At 42.2% G+C, this 22,899-nt stretch overlaps 2 protein-coding genes across 6 annotated transcripts in view; one reads left to right on the top strand and one right to left on the bottom strand.

Annotated features, from left to right (window-relative positions):
• Positions 1 to 22,899, bottom strand: part of LRRC40 (leucine rich repeat containing 40) — a 130,462-nt gene that overhangs the window by 6,044 nt on the left and 101,519 nt on the right. The window contains exons 1-10 of one of the 2 annotated variants that reach the window (XM_056844286.1): positions 13,511 to 13,670; positions 11,543 to 11,724; positions 10,982 to 11,055; positions 10,142 to 10,271; positions 8,250 to 8,373; positions 6,255 to 6,397; positions 5,284 to 5,456; positions 4,980 to 5,070; positions 4,829 to 4,874; positions 1,518 to 1,629 (exon numbers count right to left, since the gene is read on the bottom strand). In XM_056844286.1, coding sequence (XP_056700264.1) covers positions 1,518 to 1,629; positions 4,829 to 4,874; positions 4,980 to 5,070; positions 5,284 to 5,456; positions 6,255 to 6,397; positions 8,250 to 8,373; positions 10,142 to 10,271; positions 10,982 to 11,055; positions 11,543 to 11,724; positions 13,511 to 13,670 — 1,235 coding nt within the window. Of the gene's footprint in view, positions 1 to 1,517; positions 1,630 to 4,828; positions 4,875 to 4,979; positions 5,071 to 5,283; positions 5,457 to 6,254; positions 6,398 to 8,249; positions 8,374 to 10,141; positions 10,272 to 10,981; positions 11,056 to 11,542; positions 11,725 to 13,510; positions 13,671 to 22,899 lie in introns of those variants that run through there. The other variant, XM_056844287.1, reaches the window with a different exon arrangement.
• The window catches only part of SRSF11 (serine and arginine rich splicing factor 11), a 32,685-nt gene continuing 28,663 nt past the window's right edge, over positions 18,878 to 22,899 (top strand). For all 4 annotated transcript variants that reach the window (XM_056844294.1, XM_056844293.1, XM_056844291.1 and 1 more), the window contains exon 1: positions 18,878 to 19,148. In XM_056844294.1, coding sequence (XP_056700272.1) covers positions 19,021 to 19,148 — 128 coding nt within the window. In that variant the 5' untranslated portion in view covers positions 18,878 to 19,020. The remainder of the gene's footprint in view (positions 19,149 to 22,899) is intronic.

The raw sequence follows: 22,899 nt of genomic DNA, 5'->3' as shown, positions 1-22,899 counted from the left end.
CAGTTCATTCTTTGATAAAACATAATCAGAAGGTCAAATCTGCCAGACAAATCCTCTACTGGAAGACAAAGACCTAGGGACAGATTAGACTACTGTAATGCCCTCTATGTGAGTCTGCCCATTAGGGGAATTGGAAACGGCACCTAGTACAAAACACTGCAAGCAGGTTTATTTCAGCACAAGTCAGCATAACAGCTGCATTTTTTACCAATATGCTTTCAGGCACAATTCAAGGTGCTAGCTTTGGCCTGTAAAGCCTTCGGAAGCCTGGTGGTGTGAGCATCTGTAGAAGGCAGTTCTTTTTAGTTGGAGGGTATATCCCTCTAGACGGGACTTGGTGAGCCCCGTCTTTTAAATAACCCTTATGCTTGATCCAGATGAATCTGCTGAAAGGTGATGGTTGGTCAGACCAAGTTGGCTCTGATTACACTACCCCTACCTCAAAAGGGCCCCAGCTATGCGGCCCTAACAAAACCAGTCAAAAGATAGAAAATAAAGCCGAATAATTATTCAGCTTTTTCGGGAATTGCCTATTTGGCTTCAGGCATATCCCCAGGTTTGTGTATTTGGTTAACCCGAAACCCAAATATTGCTGAAATGGCTAATTTCAGGGTTTTTTTTGGTTCAGGTATGCACAACCCTAGCTATTTATTGATTTCCTGCTCTGAAACGTTCTCTCTCTCCTGGCTTTTTGTAAACTGCTTTTGATAACCAAGGCTGTTTGTTATTAATGGAGTCTGTTGACCTTGTCCTTAGGCTGTTCTGTGCCCAGGTTTTTTTTAATCTTTAATGCTAATGTATATGATGTTTTAATTGAATTTTGTAAACCAACTAATATTTTATTTTTTGTAAATTTCTTTGAAAAATTGGATAAAAAACAGGACAAACATTTTGTAGGTAAGTAAAGCAAACACATAGAGCCTAAGAGGAAAGCTGTTGGACTTTCATAAATCCCTTTGAAGGGTGGCTTCCGGTTTATACTCAAATATGAAACTGATTAAGGCTGAGATCCCATCACAATATCCAGAAAAATCATTTGAAAAGGAAAAGTGAGTGTTTATTTTTCTAGCCTTAGCAACCATGGCTACAGAACAGAAGAGCTGATCTCAGCCAGAGTACTGCACAGCCACGGATGCGTATTAGAGCTGCAACCAGTGCCTAAGAAAGCTATTTCTTGAAGGACTGCTGTCTTCGCACCTGTAATTAAACCTGCTTCTGAACTTCTGATGAAAAATACCAAACTGATACTTCACTGCAATATCAAAAAACAGCAACTTTGACAAACATTTCTAGTGTGCATACTGGTAAGCACTCAAAATGAAAACCGTAATCAATAGGTTTAAAGCAAAGCAAGTGATTTGTGATAAGAGAAGTGAGAAGCTGTAAGGAGTGTCTGCAATCCCATGGACTTACACCAGCACTATTTGATCTCAGTCAAGAACAGAAAAATGAAAACTGTTTATTATATTCATTTTCATGTACTGTTTTACAGCTGTATAATCTTAAAATGTACTTACCTATAATCTAATACTTTTAATGCAGTGATAGCATGCAGGTTAATCTTTGACTGACTTGGGAGAGTCATTGCTGTCACAGGTGATTCTCCATTTGAACTAATTTCATCATCATCTAACGAAAACAGAATTATACATGTTTAATAGTTTACACAAATCAGAACTTGCAAGTCTTAAAATATAATGAAGCATAGCTAAATGGTTACATTTCTTATTTATATTTCGTCCTACAAAGAAACTGTGGGTCATAAAATTCACTTTATATAACTGAAGACATATCACATTTGGAGTCCTATCTTATGCCTCGTAATTCAGAAACAATCTGCTGCGACCAGAGAGTGCTCAGGATCCCAAAAATCCCAAACCAGGCTAGATGAATATAGTGCTCCAGTAAATTTTCATTGCAAAAATAGGGGGCTCACTTGTTCTCCATCTCAAACCCCAAAAGATTCCACCGTTTCCTCCTATTCACCCTTCCTGCTGTTTATTCAGCCCCAATTGGCTACTGCTTCAGCATAATTTAATGGTAAAAAGTAGAAATGGACACAGGTAGCACAGGTACACCTAGGTAAGAAACAAAGGAGTCCAGATAGACAATAGAGAAATAATCTTAGTATGAGAGATGAAAAGAGTAAGAAGTCACCTGTGTTCAAAAATGGCTTCAAACCAAAACACATTGCTACAGTTTCTAACAATCCCTTTTGTTTTAAAACTGCAAGAATGAAACAAAGAAATAGAGCTATGTGAACAGCTTCACAAGCGAAGATTATTAAGTTTAAATTACACGTCTCTAAACTTTTTAGAACGTTTGAAGCACACTTGTTAGTAACTGAGGTAATGGGTACAAAATACATTCCATATATTTTTTTATGGGCACAACTCTTAATCATTCAGAATCCTTCTGCTAAGACAACATGGGGCTATGATCCAGACAGCTGCTTCAGGCATTGAAAAATCAGCCTGTTATTACACGAACTACTTTTAAGCTTGCCTGTTTTGTTCCATGCAGTGTTGGGGTGGGGGGTGGAGAAGCTGTTTATGAAATATGTAATCAAAAGCTCTGATAGAGATTCAGAGCTAGTTGCAACTAAGGCTGCTCAAGCACCCATTGGCTTGGCTCACATTCTATTCGATTATCATAAGCAGGAAGCCAATTTTTTGATGGGCAGTTGTGATCAAGTGGCTTCTATGTGAACTTCCTCCACCTCGTCCTTGGGGCACACTGCCAATTGTTTGTTCTTTAAACAGAATTAAATTAACACATGAAGCTGGCTTACATTGAATCTGAGCAATCAATGTCAGTGCTGACTACTTAGAGGTATTCTGGGACTTCCTACGGTAAATATGTAACAACTGCTGTTACCAGCCTTGAGGTGGGTTTATGTTCACTAACAGATATCACAAAGATTGTAGCGATAAACTTCTAATTGACTACTTACTACAGAGATCCATCCTCTAGTTTTGCTTCTTTAGTACAGATAGATCCATTTATAAGTAAATGGGAAAAAGTTATAATAAAGTATCCTGCAAACAGTGCAAGACGTTCTCTCCCTGCCATATTGTTGTACCATCTGCAGAAAGCCTGGGAATTACTTGAGCAAAGGCTTTGTGATATAAACTATCAGAAGATGCATGCCCAGGCATTTAGACCTTCTTCACCTTTATACTTGGACCTAAATTTCCCAGTACTTAAGAAATGTGCAAGTTATTTAACAACTCTAAGAGTGCAACCGGGGGGGGGGGGGAATAAGCTTAGGAGCCCACGCTGGCATAAATGCCCATTTATCCCATGATAATGGGCATTTCTGCCAGCACAGGGGACATTTCCGCTGCGCCTGGGTACCACAGAGCTACACCAGCTTTCCCCCCCAGAGCAAACTCCTGCCAGCATCCACCCGGCGCAAGTCCCTACACCGGCGTCCTGGGAGGCATTCCCAGGGCGGTTCTGGGGGTGGAGCTGCCGTTAAATAGTTTCCTAACCCCTTTCAGGCCGTAAACATCCCTTTGCCCTTACCACAAGTTACGTCACCTTTTTAGGTAGCGTTGCCCCGTGGAATGCTATGGAGGGGTTCCATGGGGCTTGCAAGTAAGGACAGCATTCTGGCTTCGGCGGAGGAGCTGGACCCTGCTGTGGAGGCGGTGTGGCTGCACTGCCTCTGGCCGCCGCCTAACCCCCTCCCCCCTGGAATGGGCTATAAGTATCCCAAAATATAGGAGAGCTTTTACTTTAGCACATTGTAAAGTTTGCCACTGGCAATACTTGAGGGCCATTAGAATCCTGTCTCCTTAAACAACTAATTATGTCCTAGTGATACAGGGGCGTTGGACACCGTATCCCATGTGGTGCTCTCTTGTAATTATAAGCAAGCTAGGGATTATGTAATTGCCCCACTTCTGGCTAAGGTACCAGGCCACTCAGCAGAACACCTAGCTACCCTACTTCTTGCTGGGAAGAACGTACACACTACAGAAAAAGTGGATTTTTTTTAAAATCAGCCACTGAGATACAGTCCTGGATGGTGAAATAATTTTGTTAATCAAAATTATAATAATTGCTGTGTTCTGTTTTAATGTGTTATTTTAAAGATCTGTTTAACCATGCAATAAATTGTTGCTGTTATATGTGTAATAACAACTATAATAAAGTCCAGCTTACTTATACTGGCAGCTAATCGCTAGGGTTGCAGACAGAGGTCTTTCACATCACCTACTGTCTGCTTAATTATAATTTCATAATTATCTGTGTTTGTTAAGTGACAATGGTTGCCAATGACTGACTATAGTTCATGTATGTTTGCTCACATAGCCATGTGGGACTTGTTTGTCATCCACCTCACCCCATCCCCTGTAAATAAGCTTTCAAATATATTTTTTACTGTAAAAACAAAGGGCTGCCTTCCATTTGGAGCATACACAAACAACAGAAGAGTGAAAGCATCAAAGATCTAATCTTGGATAAATCCTCTCATGTTTTCACTTACTTTTGGGAAGCTCTGGCACTTCTTGTGAATGATACATTCAATTTTCAGGGACTGCTATGCCTGGCTGCCTTCATGCATGGTATGTTTTGGCTTAAAAATGGCCACGACGCAGAGAGAAATGAAGCTCCCTCCACCCCCAGTCACTGCATAGTTACTCAAGTAAGATGGTGGGCAAGGCAAGGAGGCTTGGCTCATGAGTCAGCACAACTGTCAGTCACAGTATGTTTGCCTGCCAGACATTCACAGTGAAATCTGTGGCATCCCTAGTTGTGACTTTAATCAAATAATTTTATTATTGCAATATTCACATATTTTACCAGAGGAGGTATTTACCTTGTATTTTACTTCTCAGGTACTTCAGAATTTCTTGTGTTCCTTTCTAAATTGGAAAAATAAATGCACATAAATGGTTATCAACTGTCACATCTGTTGATACCAAGAGGTAGGAATTATTTCAGACAATATGTAAATTATATGTACTTACCTTCAGAACATCCCTTCGGATTGCTCTTAACGGGTTTCCTTCCAATGCTAGGAATTGCAGCTGAGGCAAGTTCCCTAGCTTATAAGGAAGCCTACAAAAAATAAAGTTCCTTTCAGAAATTATCCTCAAACAAGAACAAAAGATTTAACAATATTTAAGCCAAGGAATATTTCATGAATAATATTCAGGGTTTTTTAAAGGGGAAAGTATGCTATTTTAATAGTCCATAAAGAGAATAGATTCCTTACTCCAAAGCAAAGCAGACAACTGAATGTGCTCCTTGCCAGAAGTTATGTTCATCTACCTGCTGATATCATTGTTGGATAGGTCTAGCCGCTCTAAGCCCTGAAGCAAAGTAATTTCAGCAGGCAATGATTTTAGCTTATTATCTCTAAGTTCCAATACACATAAGGAATTTAGATGCTTCAGGTGTTCAGAAGTTAATACTTCAATCTGATTTTCACCAACATGCAACTCCTAGAGGAATAAAAAGCAAACGGTCATTAATTTTAGTACAATAAAATTAATATCAAAGGTAGTACAGAGTATGCTGAGATAAAGGGTTCCCAGTTACCTTTACAACGTTTGCTATTTGCAGCAAACGTTTTATGTCTCTGATTCAGTGATCAACAGATGTGGAGTCTGTAGTAAAGTTGCAATCCTCACTTCCACACTGATAATCTTAGTTTTCATTTATTTACTTTATTTATAATCCACTTTTCTCCCAATGAGGACCCCAAGTGACCTACAACATTCCTACTCCTGCATTTTATCCTCATAACAACCCTGTGACATAAATTAGTTTGAATGTGTGATTGGCTTAAGGTCACCCAGCAAGTTTCCATGGTAGAGAGGGGATTAAATCTTGTGTGTCCCAGATCCAAATCCAACATTCTAACCACAACACTATTTTGCCTCTCTTAAAAAAAAAAATTCAATCATATTTTGGAGAAGTCCTTGAACACAAAAACCATAACATGTCCCTCTGACCCCCCTCCCTTTCTTTAAAACTTGCTGTCTTAAAGCACCATATTGATAATCAAATATAGGTACTAAGAAAACCTATATACAATAGGTCTTATCCAGTTTTCTCAAACAGTATCAGTCTAGAAACTCAATTTTAATACCCGAGTGGAGTAACTCTTTAGCTAACTGTGAACTAACTGTTGTAATCCTGAACAAAATTTAGTGAATTAGGGAGGGGAAACCCTCCAATACTGCCATCTGTTAGCACACCCACAAGCATCAAATTAACTCACAGTGAACATACTTTACCTTTAACAATTTACAGGAAGGAAGGTCAGGGAGGTGATGCAATTTATTTCTCCTTAGATAAAGTTGTTCTAATGAAGCCATACTGGCCAGCTCAGGGGGTATAGTTTCCAAGTGGTTTTTACTGCAATCAAGTTGTCTTAAACCTATAGAAATAAGTCAAGCATAAACATCAAGTCATATAAGATGGTTCTGCTAAAGTCAAAGAGCAACACACCATAACAGCATACTTCTAACATGGTTTTCATCGTCGTACATTAGACAACAATCAAGAGCAAGAAAACATGCAACAATATTAGGACAGGGTAAGCTTTACTGCACGTTATAGCTTCACAGTACCTTACATTTCTTGTAACACATAGTTCCTCATTAAAATGCAAATAAAAGTAGTAGGCAGTGGACTTTGGAACAACCAAGAAAATGTTTCAGACTGTTCTAATTTTTGAGTTATTTATAAAGGCATGATGTCTTGTGCCTAGGATATCTAAGGGAAAGAAAAACCAAATTCATTGACCCAGAGGGGCAGAAAACAGCCAAAAGTGTCTCAAATTCTACTTAAGAAGTATACCCGGTAGTAGAGCCATATTGATAAGGAAGTTCTGAACATTTCCTTGCCTTCTTCAAATGGGACTGAAGAACTATTAATTGCTAAAGATAACCTTTTTCCTGCTATCTCAATTCCCCAGGAAAATCATTTTTTTCCTGCTGTGCAGTTCATATTTAATACAGCCTGCAACTCAGTGTCTGGTTCATGTGTGGCTCTGCTCCTAAATGATCACAAGCAAAACTTATTATAGGCACATACCAGCTCTCTTAGACCATTACTATGGTTTATAACATTGCCCATTTTAGCTATATAAAGCCCCTTAAAGAAATTACTATGGCACTGTACTTTTCAAGTGAAGTTTTAGAAAGCTTCAGTTATTACTTAGAAAAAAAGAAATTATTAGCGGAGGTGCTCAGGGCATATAAATGTCATGGATGTGCCCTATTTTTCGCTCCATAAGATGCACTTTTTTCCTCCTCAAAAGTGAGGGGAAATGTCTGTGCGTCTTATGGAGCGAATGTGCGCACAGAGCCGGCTGGGCGCACTGGAACAACGCGAGCCGGCTCTGTGTGCCCCGTTCCAGCGCGCCCAGCCGGCTCTGTGCGCCCCGCCCGCCTCCCAGCTGGCCGTCGGGGCGGGGAAAGCCGGCTCGCGCCATCTCTTCTAAAAACTAGGTGCGTCTTATGGAGTGGTGCGTCCTATGGAGCGAAAAATACGGTATTTTTTATAGCTCTTCAATGGTATATTGGAAAGAAATACTTAAGTTGATTAATGAAGAAGAGTTGGTTTTTACAACCTGGTTTTCTCTACCTTTTTAAGGAGACTCAAACCAGCTTACAATTGCCTTTCCTTCCTCTCCCCACAACAGACAACTTGTGAGGTAGGTGAGGCAGAGAGAGTATGACTAGCCCAAGGTCACCCAGCAGGCTTCATGTGTAGGAGTGAGGAAACAAACCCAGTTTACTAGATTAGAGTCCACTGCTCATGTGGAGGTGTGGAGAATCAAACCCGATTCTCCAGATTAGAGTCGCCCTCTCTTAACCACTACACCACGCTGGCTACACCACACAATGGGATGTGTGATACTATAAGACCCCAAAACAACACTTGTGATGCTCTTTGAAAAATATTACTTATAGCTTTGATTTTAGCACTTCTAGTGAATTTGTTCCTAGCTGCAAAAATGCACATAGCAACTTATGGGGGAAAAACAACTACTGACTGGTTCAAAAGGATCTGGACTGTTATGCTATATATAAACAGACACTTCACACAGAAACATTTTGGAATGCAAGCTATCAAACATTTTGTGTCATGGATAATGTTTGCAATATAAAGAAACCTCTATGCGTTTTTCTGTTATTGTTGGATAATTTTGAATTTTACCATAATAAAATGCAAGACAACAAAGATACTAGTGATCTTCAAGGCATACTTAAGAACCCCCTTACTTTTCATTGCACTGATCTCTATTGGCAGACTTCTTAGCTGATTACAAGCCAAACTGAGACGTACCAAGTTTGTAAGAGAAGCAAAACTCATAGGAATGCTAGCAATATGATTATTGGAAACATCCTAAAGAAAGAAGAAAGAACATTGCTTAAGAATAAATTAAATAATTTCTAAATGAAAACTTGACATTGTTGACAGCACACATGTACTTGAACTAGCAATACCATTCAAGACAAATACTCTTTAGAGAAACTACACCAAATTAAGTAGTTCATAAACGTTACTGTTAATTTCTTAGGTTCCCCTCTTACAGCTGTCATGTTACCGTATGTTCATGTAGCTAGAAATGTGTTACTACATGTTAGTGTAAAAAAAACTGCCTTATTCTAGACAAGATATCATGGTTGTTCTTGCTTAGTTTGAACTCCACAGTATCCCAGAAAAGTTCAAGATCAGCACCTTTATGCTATGTACTACTTAACCATCCAGAATAGGCATTGATGGAATAATGAACTCATCTACTATTTACCTAGGGACAGACCTATGCACTATTTGTAGTTCCATGATTATTTTCCCCAAGCGACTAAAAACACACACAACAGAATGCAACCCCAGGGGGTGCAATTAAAAAAAGAGAAGAACGACATGAACACCTCAAAGTTTTCCCCGGGAGGGTAAAAACTTAGGGGGAGCAGATTTTCCCATGGAGAAAAAAAGGAGACAAAATAAATAGCCCTCTTCTCTCCAGGCCAAGTTTTCCCCTTTAAATGACAGGCCTGCAGTTCTATACGGTGAAAAAAGAATGAATATGGAACTACAGAATCTCTTTACCTAGATATATTACTTAGGTAAAGGTCCCCTGTGCAAGCACCGAGTCATTCCTGACCCATGGGGTGATGTCACATCCCGACGTTTCCAAGGCAGACTTTGTTTGCAGAGTGGTTTGCCAGTGCCTTCCCCAGTCATCTTCCCTTTACCCCCAGCAAGCTGGGTACTCATTTCACTGACCTCGGAAGGATGGAAGGCTGAGTCGACCTTGAGCTGGCTACCTGAAACCAACTTCCGTGGAGATTGAACTCAGGTCGTGAGCAGAGCTTTTGACTGCAGTACTGCAGCTTAACACTCTGAGCCACGGGGCTGCTGTCCAGAAATATTACTTAGATATATTTATTACCCACCATGACCCAAGATCTCTTCTTGGACAGTAACCTCCAATTCAGATCTCCTCAGTGTATGTGTGATTCGGTGTCTTTTTTTACCCAACATGCTTCACTTTACATTTCAGTTCTATGCAAAACTATATTTTTAAATAAACTTACATAAGAACAAGCCTTACTAAGGAAAAATCCCTTCTACAAAAAGGAACCTTCAATCTTTTAGAATTAGTTAGCAATCAACAAGCACACCCAGTGAAGAATATATATCTGTATTTCCAAAAAGCTTTTGAAAATATCCTTCATTACAACTCCTTATGGACTGGAATCTGCTTAAAGAACAAGAACCAGAGAGCAGGAGTAAATTGACCATTCTAACAATGGTTAGCAAGAAGAAAGCAGCAGGCTTCACAAAGATTTTTATTAGGATCATAAATGATTAACTGACTCATAAGTCATTTGGAACTAGAGGTGAGCAGTGAGGTCACCCAATGATTCCAAATGTAAAACCTGAAGTAGCATGTAAGAAAAGCTCCAAAGAGATCTTCAGGTCGAGTAAAACATTGTTTTACAGCTTGAGACTGCTGTTAGATCCAGATTTCCTCTGCTGTATCTAGCATCTTCCATCATTTGTAAAACAATAGATTCCTTAACATATTACAGAACTGATAAACTAATAACTAATAGTAGTAGTAACTATCACCAAAAGGAAAAGGCATAGCAAAAGCTCTACTTACTAACTCTTCCAAACTCACGAGCTGTCCAAATTCATCTGGCAAGTGACTCAATTCATTGTGCTCCAGAAACAGACTCCTCAAATGCTTTAGCTGGGTCAGCTCCTCTGGTATATCTTTCAGTTTATTATGACTATTGATAAAGTAAGAATTCAGCAGTACATATTTATTCTAAGGCAGTCTTGCAAGCAATACTACAAACATTATTAGCTCATAGAATTTTTTTCTAGTCTGCCTGGTTGCACACATACATTATTGCCTCATGCTTTCTCAAATGTAAATTTCATTGTCATCAATAAGTTTTAGTTACTAGAAAACGTAACAAGAATTAAAGCCTTCAGTAATTTGAGACACATCGATATCCAACTAATTAATTTACAAAGACTTTTCTCATCTTCAGTTAAAAAGCTGTATTTCAAAGTAACCAACTGAGCCAAAGCCAGTCATTTTAATAGTATGATCATAAAGAACTATGAAACCTCTTCAGTTACAATGTACAGGGCTTTTCAATACATGTTTAGGAATCTGTTCTTGAAAATCAAGGTCTAACATGCCAAAATTATAGAAAAAAGAAAATAATCTGCAAAATGTCATAGAAATTACTTCATGAAAATCTGCATTTTTTTGTTAAATGTATCAATGTATTTTCACATTGTACTACAACTCTGCTAGAAAAAGACCCAACAATTTTTATCTTGTCCTTTGAAAAAGACCAGTACTATTAAAACAAAGAACACACTGACTTGAGGTTACACCTTTTTTAGAGATAAAAACCTGTACATTAAACAGTTCCCATCCACTTCATGAATATTGTCTGTAAGAAGTTTGTATGACCATGTTTACCTCACATTAAGCTTCTGAAGATTTTCCAGTGATCCTATAGCAGAAGGAAGATATGTCAGTTGATTGTCATGTACCTGAAAACAAGAAAGAAATATAAAATGTGATCAAACACTGCGCAGTCCCTGGCCATCCTCCGCCCCCCAGGAATAAGCTGCCCGAGAGCAATCCTCAGCAAGTCTACTCTGAATCTTACTCAAGTCTATTCAGTGGATCTTACTCCCAGAAGACGTTCTTAGGATGGGACTGTAAGAGATGGTGACTGGCCAAATCATGACATAGCAGGGATTTGCACCTGGGTCTCCCCCAGTCTGTCCAACAGTCTAGCCCCTACCATCACACTGGCTCTTAGTACACCCTGCTGTCTCACAAAAATGTCAGTTGTAACTTCTCACTCCACCATGACGCCAGCTCGCTGATTCACCAAGGCATCTGTTTACTCTAAACTAAGTCTCTGCACATCAACACTCAACAGACATCTAACGAAGGAGTCTGTTCCCTCCACTGTTTATCAGTTCCTGACACTATGAAAACAACGTTCATCAGGGCTCTGACTGTACTCACATCAAGCACAGTAAGAGCAGGCAGCAGTCTGACATCTTCAGAAAGACATGTCAGTTTGTTCGAAGATAGGTTTAGCTTGGTGAGATCAGTTTGCTCCCACCACCGATCATCAGCAGCAAAAGAGAGATTCTGGTTGGCCTCTTCCGGAGTATCCAAATTTATCCGCCAGATATGTAAAGGTACTGCACACAAACAAGAAATGACATGTACATATAAAACTATTCAACAATCATACCCCTGCTTTTACAGCTGTAACCATTCTACCAACCATTTTCACCACTTTAGCCTTAAAGCAACAGACTCCAGGGGTACACAAATTTGAAAAGGAGGAAAACATTAAACCAGTTTTCCTGAAATTAGCCGCATTTCCTATGTTGTTCTCAGTTTGTAAAAGGTTTAGCACACTTCTACACATACTTACACAGAGGCAAACTCGCAGTATTTAACAGCACTAAGCACATCTTCACTCATCTGAGCCGGGCCTTCAGCAGGTGCCAACCTGCAAATGGGCAAAACCAACAAGTGCCCGTGCGTATGCCTTCCCCACCTTAGGGAAAGGCCTGCCTGAGGATGTCAGGAAGGCTCTCACTCTCTGGGCTTTCAGAAAATTATGCAAAATTATTCAAGAGGGCTTTCCCACGCAGGAAATAGGGTTGCACTGTACAAAACTATTCAAAAAATTACATGGATAAATTATTAAGGATTATGGCCTACAGTACAGTGTACAGCTAGTTATAAGTAGGATCCTACCATGTACTTTTTACTTAATGTAATGTGTCATATTAATACTTAGGTTTTGCTTCAGTTCTGTTTTTAGATTTCTGGGTGCTTCTGCAACCCTAATGCTATTGCATTGTTTATTGAATGCCCCATCCTGTTGACAATATTGACTCGCTCTGTGTAATCCACCTTGAGCTCAAGTGAAAGGCAGACTACTCCCAGGAAGCAGGCTTGCCTAACAATTCCAGATCTCAGAAGCTAAGCAGGGGGTCAGCCTTGGTTAGTATTCAGATGGGCAACCTCCAAGGAATACCAGGGGTGAGACGCGGAGGCAGGCAATGGCAAAGTGCCTCCAAATGTACCTTGCCTTGGAAACCCTGTGGGGTCACCATAAGTCAGCTGTGACTTGATCAGAGAGAGAGAAAGATGCAGTGGTTAAGGTGTCACGCTAGGAGCTGGGAAACTCAGGTTCGAATCACCACTTGTGCCATGGAAGCTTGCTGGGTGACCTTGGGCCAGTCAGACACTCTCAGCCCTGACTAGTATTTGGATGGGAAACCTCCAAGGGATATCAGGGTGACATGCAGGCAGACAATGGCAAACCACCGCCAAAGGTCTCTTGCCTTGAAAACCCTACGGGGCCGCCCTAAGTCAACTGAGACTTGACAGCAAAAGAACAAGAACAGTATCGTATCTGCAAGAAGTGAGCCCTGGCTCACAAAAAACTTACTCTGAAACAAATGCTGCGAGTCTTTCAAGTGCCAGTGGCTTTTGCTTCATTTTGTTTCCACAGAGTAGTTGCAGTCTAAGTCCCCTGTAAATGCAGCCTGTAACAGCCACCCTGTTCCTTTCCTGAGAGAATGGAGGAGAAACCCAGCCCCCCTCGCATGCCACTTGCTTTAGGAGATTCCCCCCCCCCCGCCGCCATTGCCCTCACTCTTTTTGCTCCACGAGGGTGCCGCGAGAGACAGGGGCGTGGTTTGCCAGAGAGAAAACAAAGGGTCACCAGAAAGGAATGCAAACCCTCTGCGCGAGCCCGCCCCCTTCCCTTCTCGTACCAAGACACCCCCCTTTCCCTTTAAAGCCTGGCATAATCCAACCGCCTGAGCGAAGGCGGGAAAATTCAGCAGGCCTCTTCGCCGCCCCGCCCTCCCCCGGCTGCATTTCCCCCTCGGAGATGGGGGGTGACGAAACAGCAGCCGTTTCCGCTTCTCCTCCCTCGGGGCGCGGCGGGGACGCTCCTCTCACCTTCGGCCAGCTCCCGGCCAGAGAGGTTGAGCTGGCCGCTCTTGCGGGCCGCGCGAAGCAGCCCCTGGGGCAGCCTGGCAGCGCTCGCCTCGCCGTCTCCCGCGCCCCGCCTGAAGCCGGCCAGGGAATCCCCCGCTCCCCGCCTCCGCGCGCCAGACATCCTCCGACCGGCCGGCGCGACCGTTGCTGCCGCCTGCGCGAGCTTCGCCGCTGCCGCTCGGCTCGGCTCCGCTCAATGGAGTGGGCGGCGCAGCGCCAATGGAAGCGGGGGGGGGGCGGGGGGCGCTCTCTGCCGCGCCTGAGCGACGCAGTTCGTTTAGAATGTGTGACGTCATGAGAGGAATGCGCCTGAACTCGTGTTGTCCACCTGCCCAAGTCATGCTAGGAAAAGCGGAGGGCAGCAGGAAAAGAGGAAGACCCAGCAAGAGATGGACGGACTCTGAAAAGGAAGCCACCGCCCTCACTTTGCAAGATCTGAGCCAGGCTGCCAAAGATAGGACGTTTTGGAGGACTTTGCTTCATAGGGTCGCCATGAGTCGGAAGCGACTTGACGGCACTTAACGCACACACACACAGTCCACCTAGGGTTGCCAACTCCGGGTTGGGACATTCCTGGTGGAGCCTGGGGAGGGAGGAAGGGGGGTCTCAGGAGGATATGATGACATAGAGCCCATCCTCCAAAGGGGCCATTTTCTCCAAGGGAACTGCTTTCTGCTTTCTTGAAATCGGGAACAGCTCCCAGTAACCAATGGGTACGCACAGGTTTAGGAGCCTTGCAGAATCCCAAGCTCAGCCGGGTTTCCTCTGCTTACCCACACTGATTCACAGGCATCCATCCATCCATAATATATCCTTTTCTGATTTAATAGGTTTTTAAATTGTGGTTTTATCGGCCCTCTCTTCAAGGAGTACAGGGTGGCATGCATGGTTCTAGCACAACAATCCTGTGAGGTTAGGGTTGCCAACCTCCAGGTACTGGCTGGAGATCTGCTATTACAACTGATCTCCAGCCGATAGAGATCAGTTCCCCTGGAGAACATGGCCGCTTTGGCAATTGGACTCTATGGCATTGAAGTCCCTCCCCAAACCCCCTCAAGCTCCACCCCCAAAACCTCCTGCCTGTGGTAAAGAGGGACCTGGCAACCTTATGTGAGGTAGATAAATCTAAAAAAAAACTGATAAGCCCAAGGTCACCAAGTAAACTTTATGGAGAATGGGGATTCGAACCTTGTTCTCCTGATCCCCAGTCCAACACTAACCACTACCTTATTGTTATTAATTTATATCATTTTCATTATTTAGTACAGGGGTGGGGAACCTTTTTCCTGCCAAGGGCCATTTGCACATTTATAACATCATTCGGTGGCCATTCCAGGTGTAGATCTCCTGGTGGGGGGAGAGAGGCTAGGGTTGCCAGGTCTCTGGCCACCACCTGGAGGTTAGCAACCCCAGGGGAGGCCACGCAGAGAAGGCTTGGAGGGCGCCCCCGCTCCCCCGGTCCTCCCCCCCTCCCAGCCAACTTGGAAGGCTTTAAGAGGGGAGTGCACGTGTTCATGGAGGAGAAGGCTATTCATGGCTGTTAGTAAAAATGGATGCCAGTCATGATACATACCTCTTCTCGCCAGGATCAGAGGAGCATGCCTATTATTATATTAGGTGCATTGGAACACAGGGAGGATAATGCTGCTGCAGTTGTCTTGTTTGTGGGCTTCCTAGAAGCACCTGGTTGGCTATTGTCAGACTGCTGGACTTGATGGACCTTGGTCTGATCCTGCATGGCCTTTCTTCTGTTCTTACATATAATGTGTCTTTAAAACAAACTGAGTAAAAAGTTGACGTCTGAAGATAATAAATTTTTATATTATTGGGATTTGCAGAGGATGAAGTTATGGGAGATTAATCTGAACGTTAACAAATTTTGATGGTTATGGTTATTTTTTTCAATGTTTTTAAATTCATTTTTTTAATTTCCAAAATAAATTGTTAACAGTAATAACAACAATGTATGTATAACCAGAACACTAGCATCTGGAAGAGAAGGGCTTAAATTTTACTCTTTTATAAATTAAAACACTGCCTCGGGCTATCCAGGTCAGGGCTATCATATGTATAATTTCTTATACACATAATTAATCAAAAAGAGTTTTTAAAAATGTACAACATTCCTTGTAATCCCAGTAGTCATTTCAACAAAGTACTTGACTTCCAGGCAGAAATAAAGTTGAAGGCTAATGTAGCTAGAGCAAGCTAGTTTGTTACTGCCCCATTCATACATGGTTGGGTCAGTATCTGCTTTTACAGAGGTGTGTGGGTGATAAAGGAACTGAATTCTCTCCTATCTTGCCTCTCTGCACACCATCAGGGACTTTCCTCCCAGCATAGCTCACATCGAGTATCAGAACCAGACTGACTTAATCTAGGAGGTAAACTGGGGAAGGGTTCAGCTCTTCTTGCCCACAGCCCTCCCCTTTGATATAAAAATTAGACAACCCCCCCACACTTTATAAGTAAATGGAGCAGACAAATGAATACCAAACATGGCTTCCCTTTCACATCGTCTTTATTTAAACTCTAAAAATCACTTAAAACCATTGTCAAGCAAGCAACCTATTTACCTGAGTAAAGTATTTTGATGATTGGCTTGAGGCCTCCATCATACTGTTCTCTTCATCATCTTTGTTGAACACTGAAGAAGAAAAACTCTTCCATGATAGCTCATATGCAAAACTGATTGATTTTCACAATTTTTAAATAAAAATGCAGTGTTTCTAGAAAATTCCGAAAATCAAAGCTTTTTACTTAATAGCACATATATAATTTTGAACTCTGGCCATGTTGTAGTTTGTTTTTTAACTACACAATAGGACCACCCAGGGATATGACAGATATTTCTGCATCTGAAGGAACCCACAGATTTGAACAAAAATCTAAAAAAGAACTTAATCCCCATCCCTATTAACAATCATGGGAAAGCTTACCTGGTGGCAATTTGGGCAAACCAAAATGGTAAAAATATAAAAAAGAATTGGTGTAGTGAAAAGAAAAATTATTTTATTAAGTTGCACTGGCCCAACATGCTACACATACACTTTTTCAGTGGGATCTGTAAGAATGTAAATATTTCCACAATGGGGACCCAAAACTGCTTACATCATTCTACTCGCCTCTATTTTTACAACTTTGTAAGGAAGGTGAGGTTTATGTGACTGGCTCCAGTGAACTTCCATGGCAGAGTAGAGATTCAGACCTAGATCTCCCAGATCCTAGTCCAAAACTCTTAACCCCTCCATCACACTGGCTTTTGTGCGGGATCTGCTATTGAAAAGCAGAAAGCAGCCTGCCCTGGATGAGTCATGCAAGTCATCTGCTATCAAGTTATCCAGTAGTTGCTGCCTGGCCTTAATGAATCCTCCCTTAAAGGTCAAAAAGTCCTAGAAAGGGCTTTGCCTCTCTTCCTGTCTTTTACTGACAAAGGCTTGATGGTTGGCTGCTTAGCAACAGCAAATGCAGGCATTCATTTCTTAAAGCTATATGCACTGCTATTGTTTGGAGTTTTTTTAAACCCCATGCTTTTTTAAATTGCACATTTTTCTGTAAACCAGGAATCTTTTTCAGCTTTGTAGAAAGACCTGTTTGTTCATGGCTCCAACCTCTGGAGTTAAGTATTGACAGATGGGGTAACGTTGAGAATTAGATATAGGTACCGAACTAGTAAAAATTCACCCAGGCCCGTAGCCACAAAGGTGCAAAAAGATGATGAACACTGTTCAACAGAGATGATTTGTCATGTCCCTCTAATCAGCACTAGGGGTTGGTGTGAAATCTGTCACAAGTATTTCAAGTGTAAATTCTTTATGCAGTTGGCTAGAACAGAAGTGGCAGTCAGCAGGTCTGAACAGACCAGATTTTAAAAGCCTGCAAAAGGTGGGTAAAAAGAGAATTAAGGATTGAAGGAGTAAAAATGATGTTATAGCTGACTCAGAATAAAGCAAAGGAAAAAAAGAGAACAGGACAGTGAGGAAATTGTTTTTGACAGAGGAGACAAATAAGGCATATAGGCCTAGAGGTAAGTGAGCTCATGTCTTCTTTTGCTAGTATATGTTATATACAGGGGAGGGTTGTAGTATTTGTTCTGAAGATGGAAAGTTGCTGGCAAATGACCCCTTACCTGTAGGCAGCTCTCAGGAATCATGTCACTGTTTCCTGACCATATGTGTGTTCACTTAGAAAATCCTACTCACAACCTGATCCTATGCATTTTATTTATTTAATTATTTTATTTATAGTCCACCTTTCTCACTGAGACACAAAATTCATTACACAGTGTAAATCAATGCAATCAGATGAGACATCTAATAAACAATGCAATAAGACTAGGATTACAGCAATTAGAAACAGAGCAAAAATCATTACATATGTCAAACAATGCAGAAAATGGTATTACAAAGGTAGAAAGCAATGCAGTAAGGGCAGGATAATACGTACAGCAAACAGTTTCAGGTTTCATGCTATTTGATTACATTGCTTTATAGTCCACCTTGAGTTTCAAGTCAAAAATTGGTAAATAAACAAATAATAGTGATGTGCTGACCATCACTGTACTCACTTGCCCCCCCCCCCATAATTTTTTTCCGGCTACAGGCCTAGATTCACCTAATCAATCTGGTGAAATGGGCTCACAAAAGCTAATAGTAGAATAAGCACTTCTTATTCTGTAAAGTGCCATAAAACAAGCTTATTTTAGCTACAACAGGCTAACACGTCCACATATCTGATATAACGCCATATGCTAATTTCTAGGAATGTTCCAATTTATTCAGATAGATTACTATGGGTAGAGACTCGTTGGATATTCACAAAAGGTCTCTTACTACTAAAGAATGCGTTTTCTGTTTCTGTCCAATAGTAGCAAAGCCATCAAAAGAAGAATCGAAAACAATTGCAAATTAAATACAAACGGAAGGGAACTTTCTCTTGTCCAAGGAGGTAGACGCGCAGAAGTTAACACCCCTCTCATCGTATTCAGTTCAAAAGCAGGCATAACTGCACCTAGCTCGAGTACGCCTTGGCGCTCGGGACAATAGCGACAGCTCAGCAGGCCAACGCGCAAACCCTCTTCGAACGGCGCAGCCTCTTGAAGACCCGATCTGCACATGCGCAGCAGGGTGTTCCAAGGAGCCGAAATGAGCGTGCGCAGCATACATGATTCTGCGTGTCGTTCCCCAGCGAGGCCGGATGGGGCAACCGTCTGAGCAGGCGCAGGACTGACACTATTGCGTGGGGGGTAGGCGCGGGGAGGAGCCGCGAAGGATTGTGGGATATCGTGGCCCAGGCTGGTGGTGAAGAAGACGGTTAGTGCGCGCGCGAGCGAGGGACGTTCCGTTTCTTGATCGCGGTGCTTCGACGGGAAGAGCTGAGGGACACAAACGAGAAGCTCGCACCCGGTTCTCTAGGCCACTTGCCCCCTCAGCCCTCGATGTGTTTGTAGTGCCGGAGGAGGAGGCAGCGCGATGGCTTCAAGCAGCGGCACCGATGTAATCCAGGTCACCAACGTCTCCCCGAGCGCTAGCTCCGAGCAGATGCGGACTCTCTTTGGCTTCCTGGGCAAGATCGAGGAGCTGCGCCTCTTCCCTCCCGAGTGAGTCCCCGCCCGTCTCTCCGTTCCTCCTTCGGGTCGCGGCTGGCTTAGCTCCGTCGCCATACAAAGGCCTAGGCCTCAGGGTGGCCTAATGGAGGCCGCGCGCTCCGCTGGCGTGAAAACGCGGCGCGCGCGCCCGGTCGGAAGTGGGTGGGGGGAGCGTTGGAGAGGTTAGACAGTGGAAAGCCACGCCGGGAGGTGCGCTCTTGATCGCCTTTGAGGCTCCGCAGGAAGAAAGCGGCGAGGCCTCCTTGACCTTCCCCCTCCCCTCCTTGAGTTGGCGGAATCCTAGTCGTCGTCCCCCCCCTTTCCCCCGAAAGGGATTTGCAAAACTGGTACGCGCGTTGTGAGAGCGTGGAGGCAAAATTCATTGGTTGCTTTCAGTGAAAGTGGGAGGCGGTGGCAAAAATTGGTTGTAGGGGGAAATAGCCGTTCTTTAGTTTAAAAAACCTCTGGAATCCAAGGGCAGACAAAGTGTTAATGTATAAGCATAGACTCTGTGAGAGGCCATCAACAAGTTACGACTCCCATTTCCCTTCCTATTTCAAAAGTGGCTCTGGAGACTGTGTAGAAGAGATCAAAAATGGCTGGCCGTTTGATCCGTTCAGACAAAATTAACAAGGACAGGAAATTGATATGTGATTCTTGTCGTTGTTCACAATGTGATACATGAACGGCAGTCAGCCTTAATAAAGGTGTGGTTTTACGTTATAAGTATAAAGGAGTTGGTTTGTCCCGTTCCATGCGTGTTTTGAGTATTCTAGTAACTGCATTTCAGTTTTATGCAGAATTCTAGTCTAAGCCCATCAGTTTAATTGACTTGAAATTTTGAATTCGAAAAATTGTATTAATTTACCTGTGGTCAGCGAAACAACTTGAATAATGAAACAGCTATTTGTTTACTTGCTAATTTTGATAACCTTAATGATGACAGTTACATTATCTCTCCCCCTTCCCCCATCTAGTAAGGGTTCAATCTATAAACTCGGGCAGACGTATTACCATAGTGCACAATTTGTCAAGTAGGTCTATGGGGATTATACCAAAAAAGAGAAATGTATGCTACTGGCCATCTGAATTTCTCAGAAGTGTGGGTGAGCAATATACAGGCCATCTAGTCCAACCCCCTGCTTAATGCAGGACTATAATGAAGCATGTAAACTCCTGGTTACTTAACATAGTGTTAAGCATCAACTGGTAAGTTCATTTGTTAACTGGTCTTGCAATCATAAAACAAACAAAACTGACATGGAAGTTCACAGTCTGCCCTCCTTCACTCTAGAATTCTAGTATTTTACAAGTGGGGGACCCACAAAGGACTTGTGGGGGCATTTTTTCCCTCTCCCCCACTATTTTTCTTTCCCTTTTCTGAAAGCCACTATAGGTTCTCCCCCTTTCCTGCTTCTCTACACACCAACCTATCTTTATTTGCCTTCCTCTTTAGTTTTTCTGCCTTCCCTTCCCCTGCCAGCCTCTCCCCAGGACATCTGGCCAAGTTGTATGGTACCAGTTGCCGGACTGAACCCAGTTGTAGTGAAAGCTGGATCAGGCTCAATAGCACAGCAGGGAACCTGCAAGGACTTGTGGGTGGCACCTCACTTTTCTCCATATATCCCTTCCCATACTATTTCGTCTTTTCCTCCTCCTGGCAGTCCCCATATCCTCAACTTTCTCTGCTTCCTTCTCATCCACCAACCAATAATCTGCCCCCAGTTTTCAACTACATTTATTATTTACTTTGTTTCGGCCTCCACCTTTCTCCACAGTGGGGACCAGATGTGGCTTACATTATTCTCCTCACCTCCCACGTTATCCTTATTATTTTTTATTATTGTTATTATTATTAAAAGTAGTACTGATTTTAAGTATTACTATTTTGGGGGGTTTCGTAGTTCTCCGGTGTTGAAAGGAACTGGGTAATTTAGTTTTCTGAAGTTATTTATTGTCCTAAGTCATGAGAAAATAGCTGAGAATTTCCATTTTTGTCTGAGTCTGTGTTCAGCCATCATGACTAACAGAAGTTTATCCATGGAAGTATAAGCACAGCTTGTTGTCATTTGTGTTCCTCAACTGAATTAATGAGCTGTGAACAAGCTATGTTTGTACCTGCCATGAACAAATATCTATTTGTTGTCCTATCGGAATGAAATCTCAACCTTGTGGTTTTAACAGCTTGCACATCAAATAAACTTTTTATAGGATATTTGGGTACAGTTTGGTCAACAAAAAACTTATAAATAGAAAAATTAAAATAAATGTTGCCTTGCCAAAAATAGAAGTCACAAAGTACATGACTACTGTTCTGCAGCAAGGCATTTGGAAGAGTTGCATTTTCTCGTTAGGGTAATGAAGGAGAGAAGAAATTTACAGGCAAGACCAGTATATACTGAGTTAAGATATGTTGTCCCTGAGGTAGTTCATAACTCTGTTACCAATAGAAAATGAACATTTTTGACACTATTCTGCATGCATTTTGTATGTATAGTGGTTTGAATTGAGAAAGAGTAAGATATATATGTGTCTTTCCTATCCACCAAGTTCTGTTTTTGTGTGAAAGTATATATAGTACTGGGCCAGTGGGACCCATCAGCTGAAAGATAAGTTTGCCTTTACCGAACCCTCCACATAGGTAGTTGCATTTTGTAGATGTTGAACAAAGTATAAAGTCATAGAGTTGGAAGGGGCCTTTCAGACCATCTAGTCCAACCCCCTGCTCAATGCAGGATCACTCTAAAGCATCCCTGACATGTGTTCATCCAGCTGCTGCTTGAAGGCTGCCAGTGAGGGGTAACTCACCAACTACCTAGGTAGCTGGTTCTACTGGGAGGTGGAAGATTAATAGCAGAAGTTGCTACTTATTGTTCTTTAAAATTTTCTTTTTCATTTTTTTATTACAGTAACAGATCAAAGCCACAAATAGCATAAAATAACTAAGCATGTTTTAATCTCAGCTGTTTCCCATTCAGATTAGTCAACTAGAGTTGCAATGCTGTGCATGCTTACTAGGAGGTAAGTATCAATGACTTCCTTCTCAGTAAACATGCTTAGGGTTGGGCATAAAATCTTTGATGTACAGTTAAAACGTGGTGTACTAATCACATCAGATCTGCCATTTCATATTGAAAGATTGGCACAACTCCCAAAAGAACGTGATTAAAATCACAAAATGGTTAATCATGGTGAATTTGCTTAATAATTTACCACAAAGCAGCTCTGACCACATGGTGAGCTGGGAACTTAACAACTCTGGTCATAAGGTGATTTGGCATTTTCACTTGAAGATAAGAAGACAATTGGGCACTGTCTTTCCTGAAGGCAGGTACTAGGCTGATCATTCTGACCCTAGTTGGGAGAGCGTGAACACCATTCTCAATTTTTTCTTCCTGCCTGCCTTGTGAGAGCATACAAGGAACAGCTCCATGGATTTTTTTTTCTTCTATTCTCCACAGCACTGTCAGGCTGTCTTTCCAGTGTGCCCCTCTTTATGTTTGCACCTAACTTCTCTTTAGGATTGTAATCTTGCCTGTTTCACCTCTCAGTGGTTGCTCAGCCACTTACTTTCCCACTTCTCCCAGCCAGCATTATGGCTTCAGTTTGCTCAGCTCTGATGGTACATCCTCTTCAGGTGAAAGGGAGATGGTTGTGCTGCTCTAACCATGGCACAGTGTCAGGCTGTAAGGAGGAAGGCAGCATCAGGCTTCATTTTGGTACCAAAACTCAGACGTGCTCTTCTGAGGCCCAAAAATAATAG

Source organism: Euleptes europaea, chromosome 2 (assembly GCF_029931775.1).
Source record: "Euleptes europaea isolate rEulEur1 chromosome 2, rEulEur1.hap1, whole genome shotgun sequence".
Lineage (NCBI taxonomy): Eukaryota > Metazoa > Chordata > Lepidosauria > Squamata > Sphaerodactylidae > Euleptes > Euleptes europaea.
This window is presented reverse-complemented; position numbering and strand designations above follow the sequence as displayed.